The sequence below is a fragment of the Hippopotamus amphibius genome, chromosome 13 (genome assembly GCF_030028045.1).
Source record: "Hippopotamus amphibius kiboko isolate mHipAmp2 chromosome 13, mHipAmp2.hap2, whole genome shotgun sequence".
Classification (NCBI taxonomy): Eukaryota; Metazoa; Chordata; class Mammalia; order Artiodactyla; family Hippopotamidae; genus Hippopotamus; species Hippopotamus amphibius.
This window is the reverse complement of record NC_080198.1, coordinates 85,781,479-85,793,308: the sequence shown is the minus strand read 5'-3', so window position 1 is coordinate 85,793,308 and position 11,830 is coordinate 85,781,479. Positions and strand designations below refer to the sequence as shown.

Below are 11,830 nucleotides of genomic sequence, written 5' to 3'. Positions count from 1 at the left end.
TTTTAGCAGTTACAAAAATAGCAGAGGACACGGGTTATTTAAAATAGTATTTTGGTCTCGTTAAGGTATCTGCTTTAGGCATCTGTGGAGATGTCCTCTTGACATCTGCTGTAGATCTAAACTAGACATATATTTTTAAATTTTAAAATATACTAATTTAGCAATTATTAGTAACAATTGTTATTATTACTATCACCACTGCTACATCAGGAAGTAAAAGCTCAGCAACCTAGGACTTTCTCAAGCCCTTGAAAAACCCGCTAATAAAAAAGGCAGAGCTTTCCACACGTCTCCATTCATTCTCTGGCTCTGAGAACCTAGAGCGTCCGGCGTCCAATCAGCTTCCAAATCCCCAGCGTCCGCAAGTGGGAGGGGCTCGGGTGGATTCAGTCCCCTCTGCTGCTCTGGCTCCGCCACGTCTGAAGGCTCTGCAGGTCCTTGAAGGTGCATAAATCACCTGTTTATTCATTGGCAGTAACTAAACTTCTTATCCAAATTTAGGCTTCACAAGATTCAATAATACATAGTTTTATGTCGCGTCACTTATCCGTTTTTATAGTTTCTCCTTTTTTTTTTCTATGAGTGTACACGCTGCCTCCGAGCGTTGCGGACCTGCCGTGGCCTTCCCCACGCACGCGCCGGGAAAAGGGAGGGCGGGCCTGTTTCCGGGTGGCGCGTGGGCTGGAGGCAGAGCGTCTCCCCTGCAGCCGCCAACATGGAGAGTTTGTACCGAGTCCCATTCTTAGTGCTCGAATGCCCCAACCTGAAGCTGAAGAAGCCGCCCTGGGTGCACATGCCGTCGGCCATGACGGTGTACGCTCTGGTGGTGGTGTCTTACTTCCTCATCACCGGAGGTAACTCGGCCTGCCTGGGGCCCGAGAGGCGCGGAGGCGCGGGGAGCCGGCCCGCCCCGGGGGCGCGTCTGGTCCGCTCTCAGCCCGGGAAAGCACCGCTCTGCTCTCCATCTTTTCGGAGGGTGGAGGGAAACTCTGGGGTCCCGTGTGTGAACGGCCCAAAGGTTTATTTGCCCTCACACCCTGTCCTGTATCTTGAGAGGACTCCTCGCTGCCATTGCCTTCCCTCTCCTGGCCCCTTAGCCAAGCGCTCCGAGTCGAATAATATATTTTTCGAGCCCAGATTGTTGCTCTTTTTATTACATGCCGTGAGTTATTTGACAGAGGCCCTAGGGAAATCTGTTCTGGCCCATTCTACTTCCACGGTTGGTCAGGAGGGTGTGGGACTGATACCTTCTCTTTGTCTGCGGTCCCTGGAACTTTGGAAGAGACTTGACCCGCTTTAGGATTGTTAGCTCAAGCCTAAGCGTTCGGTGTTGCTTTTGCACCGATCAGCAATAAAGATGAATGGGATCTTTCGAGACCACGGTTTTGACCAGTATTTTGAGATTGGAGATAGATTTGCAGAAGGCATCGAGTATTTGGGAGAACGGAAGTTGAGAATTTAAAGAATAAGGAAAATAGCATTATTGTTGAACGTGTGTGCATTGTCGTCTTATCCTGCCCTTTGCAGAAGGGGCGTCGCTTTGTATAGTGGTGAGTTGGCAATCCGTCTACAGTCTTTTCATAGCCACCACCCTTTCAAGCCACAGTTCCGTGATTTACTCAACACCGCTACTGCACTTTTAGATTTTGGAAGGTGGAGTACGTAATTTGGAAGTGATAAAATTAAAGCTCTACAGATTAGGGACAACAAGAACAGATGGTTCTGTTTTTCAGGGAATAGTCATAGACATCTTCATTTTCGTAGATGTTTTGTGAGGGTAGTTGGCACTGAAGAGGGAAGTATCTGAAATTATTCAGGCGTAGTCCTAGGATGAACCTTTGGATTTACTCTCCTCCCAAATCTAGAATAGTGAGTTAATTTATGTTCATTTAAGTAAATTACATTTAAAGTATTTTTTATGTTGGTTAGATACTGTCCTAGCATTGCATTAGCATTCACATTTGCTCAGCACAGTAATAGGTGCTGGACTGAATAAACAAAATGTAAAATGCATGTGGCTTTTTTTGTTTGTTTTTTAATAAGTCTTCATCTTCTAGAAATCTTTCCTATAACCCTTACCTCCCTTGGAGCCAGGGCCTTTGCTAGAAGCCTCACAGTTTTCATTCTGGCCACTTTTTCCCTGTCTATTTTTGTAATGGGGAGATTCTTTGCCCTAACTTCTGGGAGAAAGTGGCCAAGACCATGAGCTGCCTCATAGAAGGAATCAGTTTTGCTACTGGAAAGGAGTCTTCTAGAAACTGAGTGCACCTTTATAAATAAACAGTATTTATTGCTGAGAAATATTCAGCAAATAATGTGTGGAGTCCCTGTTAAGTTCCAGGCATTAGATGCTAAAGACAGCCATGAACAAAACAGGTAAGGGCCCTGCCCTCTAAAGCTTTTAATGTCACTCACTGGTTGAGACACGTTAAATATCACAGAAATTTTTCTCCATTACATTATTTTTTCCACTGCAAATTGCCACAGGTTCATTGAAGGGAAAGGAACAAGAGGCTATGAGAAAATAATCAGAGTTAGGAACATCATTTACATTGCAATGTTGTTTCTGAGGAAATGATATGTTAGCCAAAATATGAAAGATTGGGGGAAAGGGTATCTCGGCAGAGGGAAAAGTATGGACAGATATGGGACTGAGAGACCAATTAGGTGGGTTTTGTAGTTGACTTAACTGGACAAGGTTGGTGGCAGTGGAGATGGAGGAAGATATAATGGAAGATATTTTGGAAGTGGATTCAGTAGGTCTTGATGATGATTGATTGAATGTGGGGGGAGAGTGATGTGTGAAGGAATTTTACTGGTGTCTAGTTTCAGCACTGAGTAGGTGGAAGTGTCATTTTGTGAGACTAAAGAAATGAAGTTTTTTTCGGTGGGGAATGATGAACCAAGAGGTCACTTTGGCATATGTAACAGTTGGATATAACCAAATATAATTAGTTGGATACGTCAAGTTTGCAGATGGGAGTCTAGAACCGGAAGAGGTTTGTGTTGAAGTTAGTAACAAATGTTTTCTGAACTCTTCAGTATCTGAGCCAGATATTGAAGAACATAGAGTTTCTATTCTTAGGGAGCTTGCCTCTAATTTTAATAGTGCTAACATTATTTGATAGGTGTTGGCACATTGAGAATCATTAGCATAGTAAAGCCCTGGAAAGGGATGAGTTCAGTTGGGGAGACAAGGTAGAAAAAGAAGAGGATAGTGGATCAAGCCTAGGGAACTCCAAACTGTTTGGTGGTTTAATAGAAGAGGAGGCTCAGCTAGAGAGGTAACAAGAAAACATGGACAGGAGTGTCACAGAAGCCATGAGGAGCCATCTTTTTCCCCAAGAAAGTGGATTTAGTAAACTGCATTGAGTGCTGCTAGGAAACCTCCTAATATGAGAACTGAAAAGTGTCCTTTGAATTTGACGACGTGGAGGTCATGAGCCACCTAAGCAAGGTAATATCACTGGTGGCAGAAGCCGGATCGGAGTGAGCTGAGAAATGGATAAGTGGAGGAAGTGAGCAAGTTTACCAGTTTTTGTTTTTTTTCCCAGAAGGAAGCCTGGCCCCCTTTTAAAAAGAAAGCACAGAAATAGAATGTTAACTAGGAAGATCTTGTATCATGTATCAGGGAAGGGTTAATGTAGGGAACAAGAGGCTGAAGTACAGGAAAGAGAAGAGGTAGCGGAAGGAACAAAGTCTCTGAAATGGCATGGCGGACGGAGTCCTTATTGTTCAAAAGGGATCTCACGGTACTAGGAGGAGGGGCTCTTCCTCTGTTGTGGCTGGAGGGAAGGAGGTGTGGATGGATGCAGGTTCCAGTTTGTAGATTTGATTGGGGCGGAAGGTGGGTTAGGGAATTGCCAAGTGATAGTTTTGTTCGTCAGAGGTGAGGGAGACAGTCTTGCTATGCTTAAGAAGAGCTAGAAGTGGGGGTGATGGAAAACAGTGGAGAAGATAAAGAGTAGACCTTGGCAGTGGGAGACTGGGGAAACTTAATGTTGATGGACCTGAACATAAATGGTCGTGAGGATGTTATGACATAATGAGGGATATTAACATCAGTGATGGTGACTCTAGTATTGCCGTTCTGCCTAATGGTGTGAGTGTAAAATGTCTCATTTTACTTTTAAGCCAGAAAATTTCTCTAGTTACCTCTTAATTTAAAGAAACAAATCCAAGCATATGTGGAACATTTTCTTGAACTAAAAATAGCACTTAATGTTACATCTCCTTTATTGTGGAGTCATTCTTGAGTTTGGAAACAGTTATGGAATGAATTTCTTTTATGAAATACCTCTTTTGGAGATAGTAGTGTTTTACAGGTCACTCTAAAATACTGAGTTGAATTTCTGAATGGTTTTATCTGAAGTTTAGGAGATCTGGGCCTCATTTGATTATAATAATACATCAGAGCAGTCCTATTTAAATATAAATGAACTTTAGAGACAGATAAAAACTCTAAAACTATTTTATTTATTTTTAATTTATTATTGTTATTTATTGGCTGTGTTGAGTCTTCGTTGCTGTAGCTGCAGAGAGCAGGGACTACTCTTCATTTCAGCACGCAGTCTTATTGTGGTGGCTTCTCTTGTTGCGAGGGCTTCAGTAGTTGCAGTGTGTGGGCTCAGTAGTTATGGCTCACGGCCTCTAGAGTGCAGGCTCAGTAGCTGTGGCACACAGGCTTAGTTGTTCCATGGCATGTGGGATCTTCCCAGACCAGGGCTCGAACCCATGTCCCCTGCATTGACAGGCAGATTCTTAACCAGGGAAGCCCCTAAATCTGTTTGAAAATTAGGAATCCAATCTAATTTATGTTGTTGTCTTTCTCTTAGGAATCATTTATGATGTTATTGTTGAACCTCCAAGTGTCGGCTCCATGACTGATGAACACGGGCATCAGAGACCAGTAGCTTTCTTGGCCTACAGGTAAGTGGTTTGGTGGTGGGAAAGAAGATTGCTGGGACATGCCTACTTATTTAAAAATACGATGCAATCTATTGGGTCCATTTGTATTTAGACAGTAGCTGTTTTAAAAGGCTAAATTCAGAGATTGCAAGAAGTGGACAAGAGCAAGAGTAGATTATTAGGAAATAAAATATTTCACAATGATTGACATGATGACTTATTTAAAGGAGGATATCAGTTTAAAATACATTTATAGGCTGTTCTGGGGCCAGCAAACCACCGGTACGTGTTTATTTATAAGTAAAGCTTTATTGGAATTAGGCATGCCCATTTGTTTCTCTACCGTCTATGGCTGCTTTCAAGCTCCTGTGGTGTGTGACACAAACCATATGGCCGACAAACCTAAGATATATACAGTCTGGTCATTTAAGAAAAAATCTGTGGACCCCCTGGATTATACTATTAAATAAGAAAAATAATTTTTTGAGACTTGGGAGTTCCATGTAGGCATGAACACCAAAACAGTGTGGTTTGTTTCACCTGAACAGCGCTTGTAATTGCCTTATAAAACCCACTTGGTGACTATCTACCTAAACATAGCTATGGATTTGTATTTACACTTACATTAATGATATTCCATGCATAGACTAGTCCTAGAAAGATTACTGTGTTGCTCTGTCGGGGGTGATCTGGATCTCAGGAGATCTTGATGGTAGGGAGAACTTTCACAGTGTCGTCATTTGAGTTTGAATTTTGAAACTGCTGCATATATTGCATTTTCAATAGAAACAGTTAGTTTAGCAAAAATATATATACCTTCTTTACGTGTGCCTGTGTATAAATCATATCTTTAACAGAGAAGTTTGCCTTTTGGGATCCATGAGCTCTCAGAATTTGAAAGCTCTTCATCCTTAGAAAAATCAGATAAACGTATATACAAAAATTTAAGGGATTATAGATTGCTAGAAATCTTTGTGGGGTTCGTGAAGCCTTAATTAAGAACGCCTGCTTTTAAAAACTTCCCTTTGAAGCAAGAGGTTTATTAATTATTATAAAACTCAGGAAACATTAACAAATTCAAAATTAATTTGAAATTGACAGTAGAAATTTAAATAGCATAATTTTCAAAAGCTAAAGTTCTGGGTAAAGGGTTCATGTACATACAGTAGTTGGCTTTTTAAGCTAGTAATTGAAATATATGCACATTGGGAATTCCCTGGTGATCCTGGAATTCCCTGGTTAGCACTCTCTGCTCTCATTGCCAAGGACCCAGGTTCAATCCCTGGTCGGGAACTAAAATCCCATGAGCTGTGCAGTGTGGCCAAGAAAAAAATGTGTGTGTGTGTGTGTGTGTGTGTGTATTGATTTTACATAGACAGCTGTGTTAATTGAAGTTTTAAAGCTTTTTTTAAAGTGTAAGCTCCATGAAGACAAAGACTTGTGTCTGTGTTGTTCATTTTTGTATCCCCAGAACCTAGAACAGTGCTTGATACATAACAGGCTCTCAATAAATATTTATTGGAATGAATAGCCAGAAATATGGTAAAATAGTTGTAAAGCTTAGAGTGAAAAATAGGGACTAAAATGTTTTAGCAGAAATAGGAATTTCGATCTAAGGGAAAAGTTTTTTATTTTTCTGGGAATTTTCATTTACTGTTTGCTGTGGTCTTTCTTTTTCAGAGTAAATGGACAGTATATTATGGAAGGACTCGCATCCAGCTTCCTGTTTACAATGGGAGGTTTAGGTTTCATAATCCTGGACCGATCCAATGCACCCAACATTCCCAAACTCAATAGATTTCTCCTTCTATTCATTGGATTCGTCTGTGTCCTACTGAGTTTTTTCATGGCTAGAGTATTCATGAGGATGAAGCTGCCGTAAGTTATTAAGTACTTTGTGTAATCAGCAACTTAACTTGCAAACTGGTAAAATAATTACCTGGATCACATAAAATCATAGGAGATTTAATTTAACCCTCATTTAAACAGATGAAAATTTTGAGAAATAAAGAAATTTGTGAGTTGCTCAAGATTATGGTTATAGTTAGTAGCAAAATTGAGACGAATAGGTCTTCCTGACTCTTATCTCCATACATGTTCAGGAGAAAGTTCCGTTATTTTGCTGTAGCATCAGTGACACTCACTGCAGACATTTCTCTAAAGTGCTTTTTGGGTCATCTGTAACATATGGAATTCCCATAGTAATGGTAGGGAATATTTTTGAGCCATTAATTGCTTCTGCTCTTTGAATATTGATATGAAGAAAACCCATTAAGCATTGGACAGGAAAGGAGAGTCACTGCCTCTCCAAAAAGATGGGGAAGGGATTTCATATATATATACGTATTAGATTTTTTTTGATTCAGAAAACGTACACTATCTTTAGAAGAAAAATCAGTTGGTTTTATGGCAGCTTTTATAATTCTATTTGAAATCGTTCATTTGAAATGTGGATGAGTCTGATCACATTTCCCTATATTCTGATTTCATCTATGGGTACATTAGTAACTGCAGGGACTTTGGGCAAACATACCATACAAAGGTTAGCTCCTAGAAAATTCACTTTTTTAGGGAATATGTTAGACATCAAGTGTCAACCATACTGAATTCTTAAAACTGATATTTTCTGATTTTATTATGAGACAGTAAAAGGGAAAATAGGAATGTGTTTGAATTTCACAAGTTCACTTGTTCTGTGGCTTAACCTGTCTGTGTCTATAACACATCCAGGGTAGAATGGTCAGACTTCCCCTAGAAAGTCAGAAGTACTTATCCTGCACTCATGTTCCTGTCTTAGCCCTGCAGGATGGGAAGAGAGAGCAGTGTTCTTTGTCAGCTGAATATCTGTGCGGCCATGGAGCTCTCTCAAACTCTGCCGATGGCTCTTATTTTTGTCCTAGGAAAAATCTGGGGCATTTGCTAAATTGTATGAGGACAGGGATTCCAGCCTCCTCTTTTTGTTCCTCTTTGTTCTACTCTTGTTGCAAAAGGTGTACTTACGGAAGAGTCTAAAGTTTTCCATAGCAAAACAGGAAAAGAGGAGGCTCCCAAAGAAGAGAAAGAGGCTATTAAAAATTAATAACGAAAATAGAAGGAACCTTTGGAGGCATGTAGCAAAACAGAAGTGAGCTGGTTTTGTCCGTAGAACCAGATTTGTTCTCATTCTGCTTAAACTTCCCATTCTTCCTTAAAGTTTTAGGTCTTCTCTTTAGCCTGATTTATTTATGTATTTATGTATTTATTTATGGATGGCTGTGTTGGGTCTTCATTGCTGCACAAGGGCTTTTTCTAGGTGTGGCAAGCAGAGGCAACCTTTCAGTGTGGTGGCTTCTCTTATTGCGGAGCACAGGCTCTAGGTGCGCAGGCTTCAGTAGTTGTGGTACATGGGCTTAGTTGCTCCGAAGCATGTGGGGTTTTCCCGGACCAGGGATTGAACCTGTGTCCCTTGCACTGGCAGGCGGATTCTTAACCACTGCGCCACCAGAGAAGTCCTGTGTATTTTTCTTTTAGCTTGAGCATTTGAGTTTTAGGATAACAGAGCTATCTACTAGTTACAAAAAAGTTTTGAAAAATGTTTAATTCTCTGAATTGCTCCCATCTTACTTTTGCAATTATGTATGTAGACGTTTGTCTTCTTTTCCACATTCTGTAGGCCATTCCAAGATTATTGACTAAGATAACAATAGGAAATAAGAAATAAGGGTATACTCTCTGGGTTTTGGGTGTAGATTATGTTTAGATGTAGTCAAAGCAGGACAAAGGTCTAAACAAAAAATTGCTGCTTTCTGTAACTTGTTGTGCAGCTAAATTTAAGATTTAAATTTTTAAGAGGAAGGAATTTATGGTTTCCTGTTTGATATGACTTCTCATCTGCAGCTCCTAACACCTGGTACCTTGAGTGTGGAATGGGGAGAAACCATGGACAGGTTGGGAAAATAAGGGAAGCAACAGTGTTGCATTTTCTGGAATATTTGCAGGCCCCAGAAGAGAAGATGAGCCAGGACTATGGGCCTACATATTGCACACAATAGGGGTGTGGTTAGAACCACCAGCAAGGAAAGGATGTGTCTTCTTACTCATACATTCTCTTTGCGGTCCCAACACATATAAGCAGTTTGATATATAATAAGTGGGAGAGCAGCAACCATAAGTTTTTTTCAGATCAAATAAGTTGCTAACATCCGAGATAAAGTTGGCTGTACTATAAGTTGCTTCATGATAACGTCCAGGATTGCACGCTCACAAAGAAACTGATAGCATCATTAACAAGAGGTCCCTCTAAAAAGGAGAAAATAATAGCAGTGAAATGATAATACTAGCTTTATATTTTTTGATTTATGCTTTTTAAAAGACCTGATGTCTTCTCTACTCATATAATTTTGCATATTAAAACATGGCTTTATTTGATGCATAGCACAGGTCATACACTAATTACAAGGAAGAATTCCACAACGTATAACTATATCAAGGGATATGTATCCAAAAGTGTGTGCTCATGTATCAGTGTATATAGATTACAGGCAGCTGTCTCAAAAGAGTCCTCAGTACTTTGGTTTCATAGTGTGAGCCCGCTGTTGAGTAATTTCCACTGGTGCAGATATTAGTGGACACTCTCTTAAAATCTTCTTGAACATTTTTTTCCTTGGGAAGCTTAGGATTTTTTGTTGTTGTTAGAATTATCTGACAAAGATTTTATTTTTTTGTAGATTTAATCTTTTTAATAAATTTTTATTCTATATTGGAATATAGTTGATTTACAGTATTGTGTTAGTTTCAGGTGTACAGATGTAAAGTGATTCAGTTATACATATATCTGTTCCTTTTCAGATTCTTTACTTGTGAAGCTTAGGTCTTAAAGTATGCTTTTTGTGAAGTATCAGGCACTACAGAAGCAGATTTGTGTGGAAGTCTTCAAAGTCAATATATACACTAAAAGCCTTTTTTATTTTTTATTCAGTTTTGGGGGAGAAGTGGAGGGGAGAAGTGTTGGGTTGTCTCAGAGTTGTGACAGTGGTTGTGTGAGATGAAAGCTCTCTCTGTACTCAGAGCGTGGATTGGCCAGGCTGATAGAGCAGAAGGAAAGGGATAAATGAGTTCTAAGAAGATCACATTGGCTGCATGTAGATCTAAGACCTGTAGGGAGTCAGGTGAGTCCAGGCGCTAGAAGGGAGGAAATCACATTCTTGAGTGTCTGCTCTGTGTCAGGCACTACAGTAGATCTCAACCCTATGAAGTAGTTTGTCCCCAACTTAGAGATGAAGAAACTTGAAACTCTGAACTAATAATAGCTAATGTTTGTCAGGTGCTTATTACCACAAATAGCAGTTACTATATTAGTAGATTCTCTTTTATAATCCTTAAAATCCTGTGACGTAACTCCCTCTTACAGATGAGGAAACCGAGTGAGGTTTGCCCACTCATGTTGGGCTTACCCACTTGTGTTCGAGGCAGGGTCAAAGGCCGAGAAGTTCTAAAAGCATCAGTGGGGACAGGGTGTATTCAACCCTTTCTTAATGTGGATAGTTTTACACATCTTTCTATTTTTTCCTTGATCCTGCAGATCCTTAATAATAGGTTGCAAGGATTTATTGCAAAAGAAAAAGTTTGGAACTCTATAAAGTGGATTTTTAATACTTAATTTAAAGGGGATTTCAGGGCCTAACTTGTACATTTAGTGAAAGGATCTCCTATTTGAACAAGGTGAAGCTTGACTTACTCAACAACTCCAGCTAATGCCCCCTGCCTGCCATCAGGACATTTCCTAAAGAAACAGAGGTGCAGGGCAGACGCTTCCGCACACTGCTTCCGGAGGGCTCAGGGGCTCGCCTCCCAGACAGGAACAGCTCCTGGTCCTCCCACCTTCTTCTTTGGTAATGTTAGGGTTTTTAGGAAATCTGAAACTGCTTCTTTCATAAAAAGGTTTGTGAGAGTCCACAGGAAATTGATTCAGACTCTAACTTTTACGTAACATTTTCTTCTCTCTACTTTTTTTTTTCTCATCCTCTGTTGTTTATTAGCACATTGGTTTGTAACTCGTCCTTTAGGGGAGAAGAATAATGGAACTGAGGCCCAGTACTATATTTATTTATTGGGGAGCAAGATTTGAAATGAGAACCATGATGAGGAATCACACAATTACATTTTCAGATTGTCAGATTCGATTCATCATAAAGTTAGCTTGGGACACTTTGAAATGTTGCTTCCTTCTCACTTTTTGTGTTTATAAATTTTATTTTTACAGGGGCTATCTGATGGGTTAGAGTGCCTTTTGAGAAGAAATCGGTGGATACTGAATTTGCTCCTGTTAATGAAATTTTAAAGGCTGTACTCTGATATGAAATATGGAAAAGGATGAAAAGCAGCAGAAAAGAAACATCTGGTGAAAACACAAGAAGCGTATTATAGCTTGGACTAGAATGTCATCTTGGTATCAAAGAGACAAGCTTATCAGTATTTTTTCCTGCTGGCCTATACTGGCGTACCAACGATATTAAGTGGCATTTTCTTCTTCGTTTTTTCATTTCTTAAAGAAAATATACTTCATTTCTACAACTACAATATTGAATAAAGTGATTATTTTTTACAGACCCCTTAACATTTTTTGGAGGTGACATTTCTGACCTTCAGAAATTCATTTAAAATCAGGAAGCGAGATCCCATAAGCTGAGAACTCTGGACAGCTGATCAGCTTTACCTGTGGTGCTTTGCCTTTAAACAGAGTGTGTGAGAGTACATCATTTCAGATATGTATGTAAGACTGTCTCCTGAACAATAGGATGTATGAAAGGAGCAGAAATAAAATAATTTTTCTAATTAACACCTTTTTCATTTGTTTTTTAATTGACAGATGGTATTAATCTTTGGCCTATAGTTATCTGCTCCCATCTTGTGACGCTCTTAAGCTACTGTTGGTAGCCTGAAG

The 11,830-nt window shown here is 39.8% G+C and overlaps 1 protein-coding gene across 2 annotated transcripts; it reads left to right on the top strand.

The window, feature by feature from the left end:
• The first annotated feature begins 663 nt into the window (after positions 1-663).
• Positions 664-11,725, top strand: OSTC (oligosaccharyltransferase complex non-catalytic subunit). Of its 2 annotated transcripts, XM_057706944.1 has the most exons (4): positions 664-854; positions 4,836-4,929; positions 6,589-6,786; positions 11,150-11,725. In XM_057706944.1, exons 1-4 carry the CDS (start codon positions 716-718, stop codon positions 11,166-11,168), a joined length of 450 nt encoding a protein of 149 aa, XP_057562927.1. In that variant the 5' UTR covers positions 664-715; the 3' UTR covers positions 11,169-11,725. The 2 variants fall into 2 exon arrangements, with proteins under 2 accessions (XP_057562927.1, XP_057562928.1); XM_057706945.1 differs by lacking the exon at positions 6,589-6,786.
• Positions 11,726-11,830: the final 105 nt, after the last annotated feature.